At 31.9% G+C, this 24,534-nt stretch overlaps 2 protein-coding genes across 2 annotated transcripts in view; both read left to right on the top strand.

Annotated features, from left to right (window-relative positions):
• Positions 1-790: 790 nt before the first annotated feature.
• The window catches only part of LOC133192258 (tubulin-specific chaperone cofactor E-like protein), a 479,266-nt gene continuing 455,522 nt past the window's right edge, over positions 791-24,534 (top strand). The window contains exon 1 of the mRNA XM_061328253.1: positions 791-796. The gene's annotated coding sequence lies outside the window, so the exon portion shown is untranslated. The remainder of the gene's footprint in view (positions 797-24,534) is intronic.
• On the top strand, positions 9,558-13,697 carry LOC133192988 (toll-like receptor 6). Its single transcript, XM_061328990.1, has one exon. The coding sequence runs from the start codon at positions 9,558-9,560 to the stop codon at positions 13,695-13,697; it is 4,140 nt and encodes a 1,379-aa protein (XP_061184974.1).

The following is a 24,534-nucleotide window of genomic DNA, read 5'->3' as shown; positions in this document are numbered from 1 at the left end:
GAATTAATCCTACGAGAAAAATGATTATAACCTCAATACCTCGTTGGAAAATGTAGGACACTTGCTTTTCTGTGTCTTTAATTCATCAGACTTTTTTCTGATGTGTTAAATTTCGGCTATGAAATTCTTTCATGATTTGATTAACACCTCTTGTAGTTGATTTGTTCTCTAGACTTAAAATAAATATATTTTTAGAAAGAAGATTCAATAAATGTAATTTAATCATTCTCATTTTTAGATAAATTATTGGTCTTAGTCTCCTAAAATTCAGGAGGAAAAATCCAAATGTTGAATTAAACTTTATTACTGAAAAGGAAATAAATTCATTGAAAGTACATGAAGTAAGTGTGAAATCACTAAATTTTGAGGAGGTTTATTCTTCATTGTTTTTTGTTTTTTTTTTGTTTTGTTTTTTTTTTGTGAAAGACCCACTTATGCATGTCCTCCACGAAATGTAAAATTTTAAATATGTAAACACGCATAACTTTTTCAACCACGAAATCAAATTCCTTTGAACCAATGTTTGTCTTCAAACCACGACATTTCAATATAATGAAAACATGTGATTTTACAGTATATGATCTGATTGACGTTTTTCATACTAATTGTTGGGTCATTATTTAAACAATAAATTGTCTATGGATTTTTCCGTTTGCCCGATCACGACAATGAGCACACGGCGGGTATGCCCCGGTCAATAGGGGATGCTTTCTCCTCCATGGCACCTATTCCCACATCTGATGTTTTTAAGAAGTCCGTGTTTGCTTTGCTCCGAATTCGTAGCGTTTCAATAGACGTTTGGGCTTGATTACTGTTCGTTATCTCAATATTTCACTAGAATGTATCGTATATGCTTGACCTAAAGATAAAAAGACCTATATGACTTTAGTTGCTATGATGTTTCAATCTTCGCTTTCAAGATACTATTTTGGTTTTGGTAATGTTCAGAATAAATATTAGGCCGAGAGTACTCCCCCCTTATCCTTTATCTAAGATTTAACTTTATCTTTGAAAATCCTGCCGATTTTTTATTCACATCAAAGGATTTTCCTTTGAAGCTGAAATGGAAAAGCATTTATAAGTCTAATTTTTGTTTCACGGTCACGGGGGGGGGGGGGGGGGAGAGATGTTTTAAGAATATTTTCCGTTGATTTCTATAGTGAAAAACACAAGTTTTACCAAAATTATAGAGTTATCTCTCGTTGTTTTCCCAAGAAGTAATGTTTTATGAAAATTCACATAAATTTCTATATAAATATGAAAAATCATTCAAATGTGTTAACTTTTGAAAATTGACTTGGAGATAGGCGGGAGAACAATACTATCGTTCGCGGTTCTTTCTCATGATTAAAAAAATCCCAAAAGTCTTTTGTCTCATATTTAAAAAAAAGAAGAATAGGCTCAGTAGACTCTTCATTAAAAACAAAAATGTTAGGAATACAAGTACAAGTGTACTGGATGAATAATGAAATGTAGCTGAAATAAATGTAATTACAAACTTCTATCAATTAATTCTATTAATTATAAACACGGCATGTAAAGATACTGACTTAATGATAAGAACACCAAAGGCATTATCACTAATTCCAAATTTACATTTATACAAAACTGTGATCTTTACGAGATTTTTGTGTGACCGGTCGACAGAGGATGTTTACTCCTCCTAGGCCCTGATCCCACCTCTGGAATTTCTAGGGGTCTTTGTTTTTGTGATGTTTGTTTTTCTGCCCTGTTCACAGATTTGTATTGTTTGTAGGTTTTATGATATCGATCACTTGTTTTGCAAATATTGCAATGAAGATCTTTGCATTTTCAGGAACACCTTTGACTTGTGATCCGCCACTAAGTATTCGAGATAATCGTCGACATCTGGGGATTAAAACTTCGTTGTCTGGTATAAGTGCGTCTTCAAAAATGCGGGAGCGAATCTTCTCAAATAAAACTGGAAATAGCTCTTTGCCTAAATTTTATCCAGCATGTATTCATACTCATAACTGAGCGGATCAAAGCTCATAGAGTCTAATTTATTATGCAAATCGGCCTGGGGCTCATTTTGGGTGCGTGTCAGTGGCGACTTTTTAGTAAACTCATCAATTTCGCCATCCTCCTCTAAAGAAATACCATCCTCATAAGGATCGGACGATGAACTGTCGTCTTCATAACAATCTTTATCAATAGCCCCTTTCTCATGCTTTTCTAAAGTTTGCTATAACCATCCCATGACTTTTTAGGGGTCGCCATCTTAGCCACACAGCGCACTAGTATAGTTTTAGCATAATTGCCACCTTGGCCCAAATCTGCCCCTTCTGGTCAACAATGTAGAGTACTTATATCATCACCTAGGATATACATAAAAGTAGGGTAGATAACGAACAGTGATCAGGATTAGTGGTGTTCCAATCATCGATTATAATCGAAAGTCAGTCGAATACAAATTTTTTATTCTGATTAATCGGTTTATTGTTTTATTTTACAAGCGGAATAGTTTTTAAGCCAAATGTTCCAGCCACCGAATTGCTGTTAACTTATTTGTGTATCGTAATGGTGCAGATAAACAGTCAATTGTAATCATACCCGTGTAACAAAGCACATTCCCGGGTATGGACGTACTTTAGGTTCTACGTACAAAATGAACGAAGGGCCAGCTGGATTGCCACAGAAAGTAGTCATTTACCCATTTATTCTTACCATTTACTTATTTAAATTGATAGACTTTTTAAATGTCCAATTATAATCGATAATTAATTAGTTACAATAACCCAATCATCGATTATGAAATTTTTACCAATTCCCAGCACTAATCATGACTAAAAGTCCATTTAAACAATACGAACAATGGCAGAGCCAACACGGTCTTCTAAAACAGAGGGTGGAGCAGCTAAGAGCTGTGCCCCTTGTCACTTTCGGGTAAACAAACAAATTTATATATAATTTAGTGTGAAAGAATGACCTTACAATTTGCATATGTAAGACGTCTATCAACATTGGACCTAACAAATACAAAGCCAAATGGAAGATGGAAGATCTCCTTCTTTAATTAGAAGCCAGGGAGAATATTTCTTATACCTTACTTCAGTTTTATGAAATAAAATTTTGCTTTCATTGCATGTGCTGAAGTGCACTCATGAAATTTCAAATTCCAAACGTACTACACGTATATATAGAGGTGTGATCAACATCAATGGTTCATTGTTTGTGTTTTATATATATTAAGCAATAATAGGGTCATCTACGTTATTTCCTTGAAGCAAAATAAGACTCCTGTCTGTTTTCCAATCTGTAAAATTAATTAGAGATGATAAGTAACACGGCGATATGATACAATCGACAGACTACATCAATACATTTACATTAGAAATGTTTCCTTTAGATGTTAACCAGAGTATAAAAGGTTTTGACTGGACATATTACAAAGCTTACTATTTTATTTTTTCTTTTATTTAATTGATCAGGTTGAATGCCTTAAAAATCCTAGATTAACAAAAAAAAAAAAAAACAAACAAACAAACAAACAAACAAAAAAAAAAACAAAAACAAAAAAAACAAAAACAAAAACAAAAACAAAAAAAAAAAAAAAAAAAAAAAAAGAAAAACCCTTTCATACAATATTGATTTTTAGGTCACTTCTGGGGAGTATTTCTCGTAAAATTGTGGCGAAGAAATAATTCTATCTAGTTTACCTTGTTAACACTTGAAATATAATAAATTTGCTTCATGATTTCATTTCAGTGTTATTTCATATCTAGTAGCAAAGCTTAAATACCCTGATCACAAAGGGAGTTTATAGAAGGGTATACAAAATGAGATTTTGAGATAATTTAAGGAACAATTTTAAATCAAAATCAAGAAAAAAAAATAACGAATAGATATACAAGTGAATTATAATCTCATTATAATCACCGTTTAATTATTAAAAAAAACCAACATTTTTTCCATCCAAAAACGGCATTTGTTTAACTTACTATCCCCTGTAGCCGAAACCCAGAGTTTGCAATCTGTGTACATCTATTTATAGGAAAGGAAATGGACAAACACAGCATACAATTTGCCTATAGCTTCAAATGTATAAAAGTCATATTAAATTTTTGAGTTAAGTACTTAGAGTAAAGTAGGTATGAAAGTATGAATAACAAAAGTTTTCTTAGGATTTTTTTTTTTTCGGAAAAAGAAATTTTATGATTTTAAAAAATGTGATTTTCTTCGGCTTCGAACCAAAGCTTGAGTTTCCATTTCCAATAAAGACTAACATGCTAACCACTACGCTATATAGCGCATGAAAAAAAGTTATTTGAAATGTGTTTGGGATATGACCTTTGACTAAAATGGACCAAATATTTGTCGAAAAGATACGAATGTTCTGTTATTAAAATGTTTTTAAGGCATAGTGGGTCTTTGCTCCATGTTTTTGTAAACCGAAGCGTATATATTTTATGCATACTTTGAGCATAATCTTCCCAGACAATGCAGCGAAGATCCTCTCATATGGAACATTTGTGTTATAGTGTGAAGAAATGATCATTTTTGCCCTCTTTGGTGTGTATATGCTACACTGTATTTCATTGACAAACAATTTCAATCTTTGGGATTATGGCAAATCGTGGAGATTTTACATAAAGTATGCGTTATTGTTGAATGAAATATCAAAGACAGTGCTGCCATAATTGAGATATAATTTTTCAATTTCTTAATTGTCGCCCTAAAGGCATTTTCCTCACCTTCTTCGCCCATCTTCTTTCCGAAATTTTCTTAAAAATAATTGATTTCTTAATCGACAGAAAGATATCTGGGTACCTTTTCGAAGAGGAAATTTTATACATTATGTATGACACATATTTGAATTTAATCTAATAATATAAAGAACACACTTTTATTCATAGATAGACTCGGTAGTTGTAGAAAAGTTCAATAAGAGTTACTTTAACTAGAAGTCTCTAACATGACGGGCCTTAATAACTTATTTGTGGGAACAACTACATGTGTATTAAGGCCTAATTGCACTCCCGGGCATTGTTTACACTCGATGAAAACACTCGGAACGCCTCTGCGCGTGTAAGGGATTGTTTAGATTCACCATGAGTTTCCCGCTAGATTTCATGTGATATGGTTGTGGAACCATTCCCTTACAGGCCAATAATACCTAATTGTTTTGTGTTTTATGTTTTTCCTTTGGATAACAAGACAAATGTATGACAGTTTTTGCAGACACAAGTGGCGCTGCCATTTAAGTGCACTTCCTTTATAGGAGTTTCATGCTTAAGATATTATGATGAATTTTCGATGTTGTGATTTCTACAGTTCGATGAAAGATTTGCTTCAGTACTACAATACCATGGATTTTCAACATTTTGATGACGCTGTTTTCAAGGAGGTAAACAGAAACAAATTTTGAAACGAATTATGTCTCCACAGTTCAAACATGATAACTTACATGTAACTAATTATCTTGAGTAAGTAAAAATGCAAAATTCATAGAACAATCTCTATAACTTTTGAATACTTTTTCACGGTTTTAGAATTTATCCTGATTCATAAAATTTTGAATGTTAAATTTGTTTGCAGATCCCTGGATCGAGTATACAACTAGACAAGAGAATATGTCATCTGTGTTTGCACGATGAGGACGTTATGACAGGGCAATTAGTTATTCTAGCGGGGATCTAACAGGTACAGCTACATATTTGTGAAAAGTGCATTTGTCATCAAGTCAGCCAGTACAAATAAGTAAAATAACAAAGGAAAATAAAGACCGCAATCAATAATTAAATGTATATTATCAGCATATGTTTTAATTACGGTAATATAATCAGAATTTTCTAAAGAAGTTTGGGTCATTGAAATCTTTTTGTCAGATAGAGGATTGATTCTTTGCTTTATAACGCCGAGTCGGCTGCACTTCAGCCATATTTCGGCGGAGGTATACAAGGAAATGATACAATGCACATATATGGACAGTATCTACGACACTATTGCTGACAATGGATAATTAATTCGAAATATCACAATCATTTCGCAATCACACACGACTCAATGAGTTGCCACTCAGAGAAAAATAATGATATAATAAAGTGGACTTGCGAAATAAAAAAAAGTCACTTATTTTCTGTTGTCAAATAATATATATTTGATAATTTGTGATACAACGAAATAAGTAGGTGATAGGACTGAGATAAAAATCGAATTTTTTGTAATATCAAATTTTAATTTTTTGTAATATCAAATTTTAATTTTTTGTAATATCAAATTTTAATTTTTTGTAATATCAAATTTTAATTTTTTGTAATATCAAATTTTAATTTTCTTGATAACTACATATAATAATTTATCTCTTGAAATCGTGAATTCTACTTTGAGACATTTCTTTATTCAAAAATTGTTTTCAAGACATCAAAAGGCAAGTTGTTTTCGTATATCACAAATTTGAATTTGTGATGTTATGGAAAAAAAAAACTTCTTATATTTGATATCGCTGACAATCTATGGTAACGCGACCCTTCTTCCATATGCATTGCATTGGATTATATCGAAAACAAAATAAAACACATCTGTTTCATGCTTATTTTAATTTAAATAATAATTTATTTTGAAAAAAAAAAACTTAATTTCATTTTAAACACTATGACTGGAGTAATTGAGAGGTATGATTTTAATTAGACAGTGCATCATGATAATGTCCTTACAATCATTTTACTACAGCCAAAGATTTGAGTTGCATGGTCCCCTGTTGCACTATTTTACAATCAGGATAAGCATTTCAAAAACAAATTTTCATCCTATTTAGAGAAAGCGTCTAATCTTTATTTAAACCACAATTTTATTGTATTGATTCCATCTAACTCAGGGAAAAGTTGAAAAGTTGGTTTTCTTTAATCCGCAATTAATTATCTGTACTACATTTTTAAAGGTGGCTTATGATGACATGTTTGTTTTAGATTATAAAAATTTTGATAAAGTAATGGACTGACTGTTATAGGGTATATTTTTGTGCTCATTTTCTCATGTTCTGTTCATTACAAATTTTCAAACATATTAACCATGCGTTATTCATATATTAATCATATGTTCGCTTATGTTCAGGAGTTCTCTTTTCAAAATTTTATTTTTAGTTAGCATTTTCTAAAACTAATGTCGTTTCTATTTAACATATACATGTACATGTACTAAATTTGAAAAAAAGAGAGAGAAACAAAAAAGAAACAAAAACAAACAAACAGAAAAAGAACAAAAATCAAAGACTATCAATGTTCCCAAAGTTATTTGCGTTTCTTGGGGCTTCTACCGCGGATGCCTCCAACTTCATGGAGACTAATAATTACAATCCTCAACATCCTACTGAAAATTATACAGCGAGAAAATCAAACGTCACTCTTGATCATTTATTTCTTTGAAAAGACAAGCAATGTAGCTCACTTGGTAGAGTGTTCGCTCCGTGATCAGAAGGTCTTAGTTCAAGCTCCGAAAAAACTTTAGATTTTAAAGATCTGTGTAATAAAAAGCTCTTCATAAAATTAGATGCATACCATTGATTAGACTTTTTTTTTAATCTTTTGATTCACGTGTCAAGGCATTATGAATATACTCCTTTCCTCTCCTCCACAAATCAAAACATCGGAAAGATGAATTTATATCGTCTGTAAAAATCGGCGTATTTTGAAAAAACCCGACGAACATCTAGCCAAAAATAGATAACTAAGTGATAAATGAAATAATAAAAACAACTTCAAACCCAGCTCCTGTAAATTTCAAGACGTGCCACATATCTGTACAAATAAGTCTATCGAATCAACTTTCAATCTTTTTTCATCATCTCTCATGTGTTGCTTGGAGGCAAACATTTTTTGTAATTTAGATTTGCATTGTTTTTAATATCTTTATTAGCATATGTATATCAAATACTTTGAATTTTTAAATGAATGGGATTTTTTTTTTTTTTTTTTTGTTTTTAAGAGGCGGATATACTGTATTTAAAAACAACTGGGACTATTTTTGTTTAAGTTGCAACTATTTCGAAATGAACATACTTGAGCGCCTTTTTTTTTTTTTTTTTTATCAATTTGGGTGAAAATTACGTGACTCACGTCCATCTTCCCCTATTTATGTCGAAATACATGTATTCCACTATCACTTTCATAAGGTCTCCAACTGATTCGGTATTCAAAGGAATGTTCTCCGTACACTCAATTTTATTTTAAACCGAGGTAAACTACTTTAAAACAGTTTGATTTTAGCTCTGATCACAACATTTCGCAAATATTTTCGCCGTTGAAATGATATTCTTTGGAAATACATATCTTTATCCTTGGGCCATTCCTTTTTAAGTTAATTAACGTTGACTTTGGAATATTCTTTTTACCTGATCAATATACAGAGTTTATGGCGAGTGTAATTGGCATCTGATCCCACTCCTGTTGATTTCATCAGATTTTATATTTCGCCCTGTTCGCAATTTGTATCTTTTATAGGATTTGTGAATTTGATAACTTTTTATAATGAAGCCAAAAGTTTCATTTTATTATAAATTTCAGTAGAAAATCAGCATTGTTAATCCAACATTGTTAATCAAGCATTGCTAATCCAGCATTGTTCATCCAACATTTTGTGCGTCGACTGCAAAAACACATCTCTTTGATTTAAAAGACCTGTTTTATATTTCGAAAGTTAATTCTACGTCTTGTTAACTTCTTCATATGCTGGAATAAAAATTCTATCTATTTTTTTCGCCCATGGAAACCTTTTGCATCGAAATATAGTCCCTGTAGATAAACATTTCTAGTTTATGAAATCATCTCATGGTTTGTTTCTTTGTTTAGGAGGGGATGGGAGTCCCAGTGGCTTTGTTAAAATATCAAAATGAATGGTTTTCGATGATTGAATTTGAAATGTGCAAATTTTAAATTTAATTATCCTGACAAATGCGAACCTCAAGTGAGACATGAAACCTCCCTAGAATACATTGTATATATCAAATAGTTGTGATTTGTACTTACGAACTTTTCGTCATGAATTGATTTAGTTTTAATTCTGCTGGTAATTGTTTTATATTTCGATGCACACACAAAAAAAGTTCTGACATTTTCTTTTAGATATTTATTCAAATTTAATTCATTACAGTAGACAAACGTCTTTCCATGCATTCGATTTACTACTTTTGTACTACATTAAACATTTTTTAAAGTTTGTATCATGCATTCTTGGCACGTTAAATTTACAACCTGCGTATAAATGTAAATGTCTTTAAAAGATGAAGGTCAGTGGCATATAGCTTTTTATTCCGTAAAGAGGAATTTATTTCCTACTTTTCATTATTTGTATACATATCCTATCTTTGTGTATTCTTTGGCTTAAAATTTATCTTTATTTTTATTTTCGTACAGGTGATTTCCAAGAAATTTGGAATAAACTAGAGTGTTAAACCAGACTCTTTAAGGACAAAAGTAAGGAAGAAATAATGCAAAAAGAATTTTTATTTCTGATTAGAAGACATTAAAATCGAAGACCTTTATTTCAATAGACGATGATTTTTAGTGAAAATGATTTGGCATCCACTTTTCCCTGTCATAATGTCCTTCGTTACCATCGTTTCTAGCATTAAGGCTACAGGAACAGGAAGTGACGAACTGGAAGTAAAATCTAAAGCTAATTACTGTAACATTTCTGAATGTCACCTTAGAATAGAAGAAATAAGTACATCAAGGTTGCGTAATCGTCTGGATTCTCCGCTTCAATTAAGCGGGAAAAGGGTCACTATAGACAACAAAAACAACTGTACAATAAATTCAACTTTACTACGAGAGAATTTGGACATGAAAATTGACCTCAGTATTGGATTAATTTCCGTCAAATGTTCCAACAACATCAGCATTCATTTTTCATCAGACGGAACATTATTTCACACCGATATGTTTCTACATCTCCAAGTTTTAACCTGCAGTATCTCTATGGATTCCCTTTTTGTGTTAAATAGAAACTTTGGAAATATTTATTCATTGGAACTTGACAGGACACCTTTACCTAGTGACCAAACCTCTTGCAATTTCTCTTATCTTACGAAAGATGTATGTAAAACATGGGAATCTGTGCATTCAATAAAGCTTTCAGCATCTACATCAGAAAGTCCACAAAATAATATTTCTAGGGTTTTTAACTGCCCAGGAAACCTAACTGCAGTTAGGGAATTGATACTAAGAAATTGGCAAATTGATGCACATGGAGCATCTTTTCTCAAGGAGAAGTTTCCGTTTTTACAAAATTTAGAGATTTCTTTTTCAATGATGACGATTCCTCCTCAATTTCCATGGGATGAGACAAATCGAACGTTTCCTCATAATTTTTCAGAATCTGCCTATACAATATTTCACTATTTACATAGTTATCATGTTGTTCTTACAAGACAATTCTACAAACGTACTATCAATCTGAATTCCAATTCCATAACGGATCTTTCCGACTTTCGCTTTTTTGGATACATTCAACTATTAGATCTGTCATACAATAAACTTCAGGTTTTAAATGAAAGGTCATTTAATGGACTGCAAGGCGTTCAACATTTAAATCTGAGAAATAACAAGCTGAAAACAATTTCAAGTCAATCATGGAGAAGTCTGAAATTGTTACGTCACTTGAACCTGCACTCTAATGACATAACAGAAATACAGCCTGATATGTTTGACAATAACCCGGAAATTGAATATTTAGATCTTTCAAACAACAATATCAATAGAATAGAAGAATATTCCTTTACAAATCTATTCAAGTTAAAAGAAATTCGCTTAGAATCCAACGCTATAGTAAATCTACCAAGCAATTTTCTTCCTTCCAATTCACTTAATTTTCAATATTTATATTTAGATCAAAATCCTTTAATAGATTTTCCTTTGTCAATTGTTTACTTTCGATCCTTAGAGAAAGTAAGTCTCCGACACACAAATGTTGACCTACATGAATTTAAAGATAATGAGCTGCTACTGACTATTAACTACTACGCTCTTAGAACTAGTGTAGCAAAATGGTCGGAAGAAAATATCAATGGAAATAAGGAAAAAAGTCCAGAACGACTTCGACAGATTGATTTATCGGGATCTCGAGTGGAAAATATAGAGCTAGACGTGTTTAAGAGTGGAAGAGATACTAACAAATTCAAACACCTTATTTGGAGATTATCTGTTATTCTGAAACATTTTGAATTTGTTCTTGATGGAATCAGTTTACAGTGTAATTGTAGAATAAATCAATTCAACAGGTTTGTACAGGAAGCCATAAATAGAAATCTTTTTAGTGGCAGAGAGTATTTCTTTAATGATTGGAAATGTTCTTTTCCTTTGGAATTTAAAGACAAACCACTGGTCAGTATAAAGGAATCGAATACCTACTGCGTCACCATCACCCCACACTGTCCACGAAATTGCACGTGTCTGAAGCGATCAGTAAGCGGTATCATCATTGTCGATTGTCGTCAGCGTGGTTATTTCTCTCTTCCCGAGCAACTCCCTGATGGAATTCTAGACATCTGGTTTCAGTACAATAATATATCAGTAATTCGAAATATTGGCTATCTGAACCGTATTCGCCAGCTCTATCTTTCTCAAAATCAAATTGTGGAAATTGAGAACGATGCCATTGAGAGCATGCACAACATCCGTCATCTTCATGTCGACTCTAACAATCTTGTTGTTATGCCTACCAAAATCCAGGAAAGGGATATGGAGTATATAAATATTGATAACAATCCTTTTAAGTGCGATTGCAATGCTATTTGGATGAAGCACTGGTTGCTGTCAAATTCAGAATCATTTTCTGACGTCACGGGTATAACGTGCAACATCGATGATCAAAATGAAAAAGGGACAAAGTTTGTAAACATTCCAGATTCCGACTTTATTTGCTTGGATGAATACAATACACTAAAGGATTTGATAATTCCAATCTCAGTCAGCACTTTATCTATAATCCTGATTATAATTGGCATATGCTTTATCCACCTATTCAGCTTTGAAGTAAAAGTTCTTATGTTTATGTATTTTGGGATCCACCCCTTTGACTTAGACGAAGACGAAGCGAGAGAAGCTGTTGATGTCCTTGTTGTCCATGCTCCTGGATTAACGAATTGGGTGATGGAGAACATTGTGGGTCCATTAGAAGCACAGAAAGCCCAGTATATTGTATGCGAAATAATGAGAGATTTCATCCCTGGATATTCCATTCAAGATAATTTTGAAAGCATTGTAAAAAATAGCAAGCGAATGATTTTGGTGCTTTCCCCCGAAATTCTCGCTGACCAGTTGTTAAAATTAGTTTGGAGTGAGGCACAAGAAAAAATAAAAGAATTGCGATCGAATTATGTGGTAATGGTATACTATAACCTTAATGCGAACGATATCATGAACGAGGATATGTTGCGTTATATAAATCACAGTAAAACCATGACATCAAATGATCGACTTTTGCGTCAGAAACTTCTATATTGTATGCCTGTCATTTATGAGAATACTGATGAGGAGGATCAACGTCTAGAAATTCGACATTGTGTGAAAAAGATGTACGGTGACGAAATAGGTAAACAAGTTCTGTTTGAACGCCATGTTTTTATTTCATACTCCAACGCCGAGATAAGATGTTTGTTGGATGAAATAAAACCGCTGCTAGAGGACAAAGGTTATACCTTATGTCTTCCTGACAGAGATTTCATACCGGGTGCACCACAGGAGGAGAATATCCTTAAAGCGATAGACACCTGTCTTCACACAATATTTATTCTGTCTGGGAATCACCTGCAAGATGAGTGGTCCATTTTTACATTCAGAACTGCATGGGAAAAATCACTCAGAAACAAGAGTAATTATCTGATAGTTATTCTAAGTGAAGATGTAGAGCTCGATGATATGGATGATGAAATCAAGTACCATGTGAAGACGCACGTTACGCTACGAATTGGCGATGAGTGGTTTGCGACGAAACTTTTAAACTCACTAGTTGATGTTAATACTTATGCACGATGTGTTGTAGATGGAAACAACCGAGAAGACTTATGTTGTTTAGATTACGATGAACAGAGTATTTCCGATAGCATGTTGTTCGACAATCATTGTGATATTGCAGCCAGGGATAGTAGAATTGAAAACGTCGAACATGGGATACAAATTGAAGAAGAAAAACGTTGGCGTAGGGTTGTGTCTGTTGATATTCATAAAGAATTTGAAGTCGAAAATATGCAAGGGATCGAATACAATGACAATGAAGATTTTATAAATGATTATGAAAATGAAGCGGTTGAATACAATGCTACTGAAAGTAATTGTAATGGGCGAGAAAACAGTTTATGTGAAGTGCAGGAAAAATGTGAATGTAGATCAATCATTGAGCACTCTGACGGTGATGAATTTGAAGATTTAAGATTTTTGCATTTTAACAATAATACAGAGGGAGAAATTAGCTTTAATATTAAAGAGGTGTTTCATCTTAATGTTACAGAAGATGAAGAAAACCTGTCAGATATCAAAAACGAAAATGTTTGTTCTAGTTTCAGTTCTGTTAGAGATTTCGACCAAAGCAGGAATTTCCGTAGGTTAAACATCCACTTGGAAACGGATGAGGGCAATATACATGTTACTCCTCTATTCAATCAGCTGAAAACTGACTATGACGTCAGCGATTGTGATGTAAGTGACAGTGACAATAATACTGACTCCGAAAGTAGTAATTAAAAGGACAGTTCTTAAAAAGTGATATTTTCAATGTATTGGCATAGTCGTAGAGTTTGTTCTTAGAGCATCGAGATAATTCTTTTAATGGTATTTTTGTTTGATTTGTGATCACTATAAAGTGATGTAAAATCAGAAATATTTTTAGATTTGTTATATGATAGAAAACTGCAATTTTATCTCTTAGTACTGGTACACAATATATTAAGTTTCTGCTACAAAAAAGACAATTTTTTGTATTGTACATCCAATTCCAGGTTCAATTACTTCATATTGTAAAATGGATTTAAGTTAGATTGAATTTATCAGTTGTAAATAATTTTCAATTCATTCTTTGGGATGATGGCCATATTATCTTAGTTTAAAATAGGTCGAGGATAGTGAAATTAATTTTCGAAAATTCAATTGAAAAATTACAACTTAACTGTTAAACTTATATGTGAATATATATATTTTTAATGGTCAAAATGATTTATTATATATTGGTATAGCCTTACTTCTTGTATTTTTTTTTATCATTTACGAAACGGGTCATTGTATGGATAAGTTAATTTTGAATAAGTTCTATTTAAGTAATATATATACCAGAACAAAACATGCCTTATATTTAACAAATCTGCTCCAAGTATCTGATTTATATTTTTAAATAGTGTTTTATTTTTTAATTTTACAAATAAAGCAAAGAAGCTACATGTGTTATAACTTTATAGACATCCAAAACTTAGACGTGGTGAACAACTGTAACATTGGGCAAAGTATAACTGGTTACAATACACAAATGCGAAATGCCGTGGAAAATTACTAATGCATAAAAATCAAATTTTCTAATCAAAAATAATAGTTCAATGCTTTTGAAACATGACAGTCATTTTTAATTGCCAGTGCATGGAAATATGCTCTTCCGTTTAAATGATATAAGCAATTCACATAACTGTCACCTTTAATTACAGCTGAAGAATTTCGAGACCGTTTCATTTAAATCAATTGAACAGTATTATATCATCCGTGAAATCGTTTATAGTTGAAAGAGCCTAGCGATCTTAAATCATGCCATACTGTTCCACGACAGATGACAACTGATTTATTATTTGACAAGTAACTTACAATGACCATTAAATCTACATATGTAATTAGAGAGAAAGACAATCGTTCGATTTAGATTGCGGTTTGGTCAGAAAGTATTTTTCAATTTAGATTTCTGGTTTTGATTTTGATGAGAAAACAATTTCCCTGATTAGTTTTTGTCGTGGTTAACTTTATTTAAATTTTGGAATTAATATCTGTTATCTGCCTTCCACTTTAAGCATTTCCAAAGATTTATTGGGATAAGAAAAATCCATTTTAATTGGTAGATCTTGTTTTCTAAACACTTCCACCATCATATAAATGCTTTGAGGATCTATTCTTTTTTTTCAATCAGATATGCACCATATAGCGTTACAATAAAGTTAGAATTAATATCCTCATGTTTTATCCACAAACAAATCCTAAATTTCAACTTCATAACTCTGGTATGTTTTAATAGTAAATATTCCTATTTCCACGTTTTTTTTCTCACGCTATCTAGCTTTATGCGATCTACACAGAAGGTAATGACATTTAAATGATCGGGTTAGTCCCCTTTCCATTAAAAACATTTTAACGTTGACAGTAGATTTAAGAGTTTTTTTTTTTAAATATTACTTACAAATACCTACAATGTACATAAGAAATGATTTTGTATCAACAATATATAAGCATCACCACTGCAGTACGTTATATTACCTGTACTAGTCAAGGACAAGAATAGTTTGTACGGTTATAAGGTGTTCCTCTGTCTGTCTGTCTGTAATTGTTAACATTTTTTTAAAGTATTGCTTTTAAAAATTTTCTGTCAATTTAAAGGTCATAGGAGACAGTTACCTGAACATATTGAGTTACATACGGGAATAAGTTCATATGAGCTGGTAAAATGAGACTGAAATTGTTTTTTGGATTTTTTACGCAAGATAGCTACAGCACAGTCGATCAAAATTACTCAGTCATGAAAATTCACTTTGACTAACGTTGTTTATCTCCCTTAGCATATGACGTCAGTAAGGCCCAATCGCTGTTCAAAGCTATGCAATGTTTACAAACTGTCATGTCATTTTGCAGCTTAATTTTAAAGAATATCATTATCATGGCTAAAACCTAGTATAAATATACGATCTTCAAACAAGCAAGTATTTCTTTTTAAAAATTCCATTGCATATTTGCAAGATGTTTGCATGTTTTATCAATCAAAATGTGATCATTTTCATTGTTTGACACTTCGATCTATTGAGAGAAAAATAAAGCGATCGGAAGAGAGAAAGAAGGGAGAGTGAGAATGAATTCCTTTTTCATAACCAGGGCAGTTGTTTTTATGAAATCATTTATTTACAACATAGTTTTACTTTCACACAGAGTCCAACACTGTCAGTACATGACACTTTTCTTGACAAACGATATGTTACTGACCTGCTGCGTTAAGTATCACATGACTTTAAAAAAAGAAAACAAGAAAAAAATTCTTGTGTTACTGTTTTATATAATTAAATCAATTCTTATTATTTGACACTGTCACTTACTCATGTACAACATCACCACGAATACCCGATCTCTGGTGCCCCCCTCCCATCCCCCTTGTTATTTCTTATTTCTTTCTTTTTGTAATTGAAAGTTCTTGAAATAATCGTGTCGTTTTTAAACACACTGCAAATGAGTTAAAAACAACTCTGGCAAGAACTATACGTAAACGTGTGTATATGGGAGTTAGTACAAATGACGTTTAAAAAAATAAGCAGCTCTAACATGTGGAAATGTTTCTATGAAGAATAAGGATTCTACCAAATGTAGATATTGAATGAATTAGAAATGGACATTTTTTTTTAATTTAGTAAAATTTAAAATACATAAAATACGAAAAAGGTAGGTATCTTTCCAGTCAATTTGTTAAAATATTTATCAAAGATCAGCACTTATCATCGTATATACAAACCTGTTTATTTTTCCAGTGTGTATTGTATTAATATATTATTTTTTCTGTAAAGAATATAATTCAAAAAGTTTTATCATCTGTTAAAAAGAACATTAATATTAAAATTGTAGGTCTCGCAAATGATGGATGGATTTGCAAACTGATCACGGACTGTACTGTTTACTAAGTACTACATACCGATTATTTCAAAATTCGATATTGTAGAGTCAAACCGTGTCTGCACAAAGTATTGGCATCGTAACAATCTCATTTGCTCTGGGCTCAACATTTCTTCTTTATATATATATTTTTATAGAAGAATACGATCATGTCATAAACTCAGGGATTCTATTGCTATATCGTTTTTAGAGCAATATGTGTGTTTCGTATCGGGGAAAACGGAACTTCAAAGACGCTGACATTTTTAGTGGTTCACGCTTATCATGGACTTCAATACCACCGGCCCCGTGTTTATTTTGGGGATTCACATTAGGGATATTCCCCATATAAATGTCATATCCTTTCTTTAACAGAATATTATAAGCTTAATCAAAATTTTTATTCATATCAGAAAAGGCAACTTTTAATAAATTATTCTATTTTATGTTGCATTATGCGATTTTTCTTGGAATAAAAAACGACTTACTAACTTATTTTTAATGACGATGGAATCCTTTTGGAATGTCGTATATGTGTATTAAACAGGGGAATATTTCTTTTGTTTCTAAAGGTTTGATGCATGCAGAGTAAGTAATCGAAGTTGTGGCTTAATTTAAGCGTATATCCATCAGGATCATCCTCCGATAAAAAGCCTCCGTTTTGAGTTGCCGTGCCTTATTAACAACTCATTCAAACTGAACTGACTGAACTACGAAATCAGATAACTCACCTGAAAACATAGACACATTTTTCTTTACAAAAATAGCTTAAATTGACTAGATAAAAATATGGTAGAAATACATTTGTCTAATGCTCTGTTTACATCAGTGGGCTCTTGTGACGTCATAAAACCACAAAATCAAGAACGATAAGCGGGTAAGAAAAGTAACAAGTGGAAAAGTTTTCACCTTTATTTTTCAGTAGAACAAAGGCCAAAAAATACTACAACTCGTAATTTAACATTCTTTCATATATAGCTTTAGGTTTAAAAAGTGAAATCCTAATGTTAAGAATCGTTTCCTATGACCTTTAATAAAACTTGGTTCAAAATAGACTTCATCAGGATGCACAGTTCTATTTATCGGTTTCTGACTTCTATAAACAGTGATGTTATGGTTACAAAATTTTTTTACAGATATCTGAGATTTTTTCGTCTACATTTATGGTCCGATTTCAATAAAAATCGGTCGGTTCATAGAAAGAATAAACCATGATTTTTTTTAAAAAATGTTCATTGGTTTTGATTTCGATAATTGTGCTGCCATGGTCATAATCTTTAGACATTCCGGTAAAATTTCTTCATAATGCAGCATTATTTTCGAATGTTTTGTATTAACATAGCTCTTTACACGGGTAAACTTTAAAAATATACACAATTATGAATAGCAGTTTTTAATTTCAATGAACGAGTTTTCCATGATTATTAGAAAAATTGTGTTACTTTTTTTTTTTTGAAATACTTATCGTCGTACGATTTTGCTCTGATCTTTTTTTTTTTTAAAAATGGTATTTTATTCCTTTCCTTGTATTAAGATTTTGGTGGATGCGTTGCGAAATCTGGTAAAAATTATCGTTATAAATACATTTTTACTATTCCTCCTAAAGTTTTCGTACCTTTTCAATTAAACCTGGTACAGCAGACGGAACGTAAGAATACATAGTTTTATAAATGTCAAGGATCTGGGATACTAAAAAAAACTATGTAATAGAAACTTAAAACTAGCTTGTATGGATTTTATTAATGATAAAACACATTTTTATCAAAAATAGCCCTATTAAATCAGCTTTATTTTTTTTCCTTTATATATATACAGGTAACTCTTGATGGCTCGAACTTCGATCTCTCGAAGTTCTTGATCGCTCGAAGTGAGTCTCCGGTCCCGAATTTTTCCACTATATAACTAAGCAAATTTACTCTTGATTTCTCGAACTCTTGATCTCTCGAAACCCTTGATCCCTCGAAGTCAAAATGCAGTCCCGCTATGCATATTCTATTAGAATTTACCCTCGATACCTCGAAGTGGCTATGTGTATACAAGATTATATAATTAGCACCTTCACCTGGACATTTAAATGGCCCCAGGCAGAAGACGCGGGTCTCGAGGAACAGGATGTTTATTCAGGTGACACTTATGCTGCAAGGTGATAATTGATTTATAATGAATCATATTTTGCTTATATGCTATTAAAATAATTATCATCGACCAGTCGACTGTCTTACGATAATTTAGAGACGCAGTGTCATTGAAAAGTAGTAATTTATTTAAAGACAAAACATTAATTTAATTTTTATTTCGAGTCAGTGTCAAAGTTAAACGAAATATGAAAAAAGCATAAACAGCCTCAATGTCAATATGACGACTATTATTGGACAAATACTTACAGAACTGCGTTCAATGATCATGCATGTTTGGAATAGTCAATGCAATGTACGACGCTGTAAAATGTCGTTTTCATGTAACGAATGCGTAGTATGATGTCCGTATTACAAAAAATAAATAAATATACATGATATGACGATATACATTTTTTGCTTTACTCAGTTTAATGAAATATTCATCTGAATTACGAAAAAATATCGTTGTTTTATAAAAAAAACCACGTGTAAAAGGTTAGCACTGCATGAAAATCATTACATCCGGTAAGACTAATTTTAAAACCTGTCAACAAACCCGGAAAATTCCGGACTCTTGAAAACTCGAACTCTTGATCTCTCGAAGTTTTTCCTCGGTCCCGCGGACTTCGAGGTTTCGAGAGTTAACTGTATAATACAATTCAATGCAAAACGTAAAAAGAAAATGAAATTCTTAAAAATGAAAAATAAATTTACACTAATTTTACCATGAAAAATTAATTTGAATGTAAAAACAACAAACTATTAGGAGATATGATTAAAAACACTTTCCCAGGTTTTTAGGTATTCCTATGATCTTAAACACAAAAGTGTTTAATGTATTTCACAAACCATCTCCTTGTATGACTTGTACATCAGAATAACATCTATCTTTAATGTTTGAGTTACTCCTCTTGGGACAATATCCTGACAGGTTGGCATACAAACTGCTTTTCTGAGAAAGACTAGCTACTGCTGCAAAAATATATGTTTAAGGTAACATTTGATTTGAAGATTCATGTGACATGAAGAAGCATGATTGATTTACATTTGATCTGATAATGGTATATCATGGTGCTATTTGTTCGATACCCAGAATATAAAAGACCATCTTTCCTTCAAAATAAGCAGTAGTCAGATAAAAAAAAAATTAAAAGAATGCTACATGTATATCATATTGCATTAGTTTTTGTTCTCTAACCTACACAGATTTATTTCTGTTTCCATTTGAGTTTGAAAAAAGTATACTAGTAATATTTTAGTCAAACACATAATTAAAAGTTAAAAATTTAATACAAAGTTAGATTTCGGTTTTAAAAAAGATAGAAACTTATGTTTCAGTTCAAATAAAAATAAAATTTCACTGAACGAAATTAAAATCCACCGTCAATTTAAAAATTACAATAAGAAAAGTAAAAAAAAAAATTCAGTACCAGACATATTGCAAGTACATCTTATGCTTTTTCTCTTCCCATTCTTGAGGAAAGGGCATATGCTTCATTCCTCCTAGTGATATTGTAATAAGTAAACTCCTCACTATTCCTTTCTCTTCGAGACACGCAAGGAACAAGATCAATTTTTGTAAGTTCCTGTGAAATATAAGCGTCTTTCAAATTTTAACAAAATAGAAATATTAAGAAAAAAATAATGATAGTATTGTAATTATTTAGCATACATAAGTATCGGGTTTATCAGTGGATAAATCTAAGCAACGCTCATAAAGAGACATTTACTTCTACTTGGCACCTGATCCCACCTATGATGTTTCCAAAGTTCCTTGTTTTTGCCCTATTCACAATTTATTTTCTTTACTAGATTTATGAGATGATTGATCGCTGTTCGTTATCTTCACGTCAATGTTCTATTCTGTTAGATAACTCGAATAACCATTCTCTGAAAACCTGAACTCTCAGAGGCGTCTGATTCACCATCTTTCAATGAACTATTTATTCTTACCTTTAGAGAGAATGAATACCATGAATCACAAATTGAGATATTTTTTAGTGCAATTATGATCCGAAATAAAATTAATGACGATTTGTATAATAATAACTCTATAGAAAAATGTTGTTTTGCGTCCCGTTCGTAGATTTTTCACTCATATAGAGACGTCACCATATACCAGTGAAGGGATTCAAATTCAGATCTTAACTCGGCTCTCAGTAACTTCGTGCAGTGAGGGATCTTTATCGTGCCAACGCCTACCCTGACACAGGGCCTCGGTTTTTAAGGTCTCATTCGAGAGACCCGCAACTTAAAAAAGAAGAGGGCTTGGCGAATGTGCACTTGCTTCCTATTTTTTTTTTTTATCGATTTAGATCTTTTACGAGGATTTGATTCCACAACCTTCCGTTTAAGGAGCGAGCGATTTATTGACTGAGCTCCCGTGACGGCTTGGTATAGGTTTGAAGAAGAAGAGTGAAAATTATCTGTTATCTATATTTATCTATTTATAGATTTATTTATATATTATATATTTATAAATTATCTATATTTGTCTATTTTCTTTGAATCTTGGCATACAAAAATCGTTTTCGAACATTACATTTATATGAGTTATATTAAAAGTTTTACCTAGAAAAAAAAATCAATAGAAAAAAAGTGAATATAACGAATTGAGATCAATGTAATAAATCCAGTAAACAAGAGAAATTATGAACAGGGCAAAAACATGGAGCCCTAGAAACACCAGAGGTTGGATCAGGTGTCTAGGTGGAGTAAACCTCCTCAGTTGACCCGTCATACCCGCTGTGAGCCTTATATATTGATAAGGTGGTAGACGTGGTACTCCATATGTATCGTAAACAGGACAAAAGCACGGAACCCTGGAAACACCAGCGCTAGGATCATGTGCTTAGAAAGAGTAAGTATCTCCTGTCAACCAGTAACACTTGCTGTGTGGTATTTTAAATGGTTGTGAAAATATCAATTTTTCAATTCAAACGAACATAATATCCTTGCTTTTCATAACTTTACCTATAGTTACATCAATAAATGATATTGAACATGTAATTAACTTCATTTAATAGATAAATATTCTTTGTGCAGAGAAGCAAATCACATTTTAGAAAAGAATTTAAGAAAAAAGAAGTGTATACGTTTAATCTCCTTAAAATACAAATGAATGTAGTCGGGAGAATTTGACTTCTATTACAGAAATGGTACTATTTGCAAAAGTAACTTTTGAATAATGAATTAAATAGTACATGTACTAATTTCCACGATCATATTCACAGACTATCATGTCTTTTTTAAAACAAAATTAAACGGTATAAATTCTGTTTTTAATTGTGTACCTTTTCCGTTTTTCCCGATCATGACAAGGAACACACCGTGGATATGACCGGTCGGCAGCGGATGCAAACTCCTCCATGATATCTGATCCCATCCCATGTTTTAGAGGTCCATGTTTGCTCTGCTCCTGAATTATATTGTTTATTAAATGGACTCTTGAGCTTGAATACTGTTCGTTATCTCCATATTTCACTCCCTCTAAATCTACGCTTGGAAACATCAGTCATCGTTTTTAAAAAGAAACTCAAAACACATATGTTTAAAACTGCTTTTATTCTATAAATCTTTCCAATCGACGTTTTGGTCTCATTGCTATTATGTATATAAAACACTGAAGGATTTTACATGTTTTAATATTTAATATTGTAAATCGTTTTAAAATCGTATTATTACATTATACATGTATTATATTTTTATGCCTTAAGTTAAACTTCCATGTAAAGCGCTTCAGATTTAAAAAAAATATCAAGCACAATAAAAATGTGCAAAAATAATAAATAAATAAAAAGCAATGTAAATTTAAAGTGTTTTTTTAGGGGGAAGGGGTATATCTTATATGTTTAATAAATTATCAGATCATTAAGTTAAGCTCTACACACCTGATATACAAGCTAGAAATGATTCCAATGTAGACATTGCCTATAACATGAAGATACCAAAACAGTATTGAAGATCAAATCCCAAATAACTGTTATGAATTGAGAGCTGTGCCAAATTTAGTCCCCTGGAAAACTCATAAGTGGGATCAGGTGCCATGGAGGAGTAAGCATTCCTTGTTGTCCGGTCTCACGAGTCGAGACCCCTTTAATTTGATCTTGATCAGGTAATTTACCCAGCACTATTTATTGAAAATGTCAATCAGTCAAACTACATGTAACGACTGCTTGTTTGTTTGTGTGTAGGATGAATTTTTGTCCAATTTTGAGATGAAAGAGAAAAATCTTGAAACACTGATGTCAAGTCCGGTTAGGTTTAATAGTTGTTAAGTATTCATCTACAATGGCACCAAAGTGCAAAAGTTCTGTATTTCTATAACTGCAATGTGAAGCGCACATACAAAGTATAAAATATATGGAACTAGCAGTATGCACCCTCTATCAAACACAGTGACACATATAACCTATAGGTTAAAGCTTTACTGTTTGTGTGGCATTTTTTCAAGCGAAATTTTTAAAATCATATATTTAAGAAATAAAGTATCATTTTGAAACATCTATCGGGATATAAATACGGGTTGGTCACGAGATCAAATTCCACAAAGCCCGAAGGGCTTTATGTTAAATTTGATCTCGTACCAACCCGTATTTATATCCGATAGATGTTTTAAAATGATACCTTATTACTTATATTTACATTTGTGACTTATTCATATTATTTATTAGCCTGATTATAACCTCTAATGCGTGAAATGTTTTATTTTTTCAAACTCAACGGCACAAGTTTGATCTATTGATTGCGCGTCGACCCTTTATGACGTCACTGAGAAATTACGTCGAACGTTTATGACGCGAGGAACCCGTGTTTATACGGATATAGATACACATTGCTTTTAATAGTGTTATATAAAGGAAAACATTTGCAAATGTAAATATATACTGATATTTACATAATTCTAACAAAACCAAATGATCCTTGATCAACCACACAGTGCCTAGAAAAACGTACGTAGTAATTGTTGAGAGCCTTTGATAATATATTGTAAACAGGCGATAAATAAGAGAAATTAAAGAAAAATATCCATGCATTATTTTAATCTGACCAGTCCCAATATCTTATTGGTTACTTCTCATTTCAAAATTTATTCTAAAATATAATATAATGACATATATTAAAACATATAAAAGCACAGACAAACATGAATGAAAACATAACCTCTTTTCGCTGGTGGTTGTATTCAACTTCCCTTGGCAAGATAATAGGTAAAAAATTCTGTCTGGATGAATAATTTATCAATACTAGTAAGCGTTTTCACTTTAAGTACCTCAAATATTTTATAATTAACAGGTTGAAATAACAAACAGTGATCAATCTCATAAAACTGGTATATAATACGAATCGTAAACAATGCAAAAGCTGGTAGCCCTGGAAAACCAGAGGTTGGGTCAGGTGCCTAAGAGCAGTAAGCGTCCCTAGATTTTAAAAGTACATTGTTGTTTGTCATTGTCGAGAAACTTTATGAATGTATTCCATCATTCGATAATTTCAGTCCACATAAGAAACACAAAATAATATGTTGAACAGGTTAATATGTTTATTTGTGAACGTCCCATTTGCTCAACCGAAAAATTTGTTAT

The sequence above is a fragment of the Saccostrea echinata genome, unplaced genomic scaffold (assembly GCF_033153115.1).
Source record: "Saccostrea echinata isolate AGI-Se365-2 ecotype Australia unplaced genomic scaffold, CSIRO_AGI_Sech_v1 ptg000025l, whole genome shotgun sequence".
In the NCBI taxonomy this organism is placed as follows: Eukaryota; Metazoa; Mollusca; class Bivalvia; order Ostreida; family Ostreidae; genus Saccostrea; species Saccostrea echinata.
This window is presented reverse-complemented; position numbering and strand designations above follow the sequence as displayed.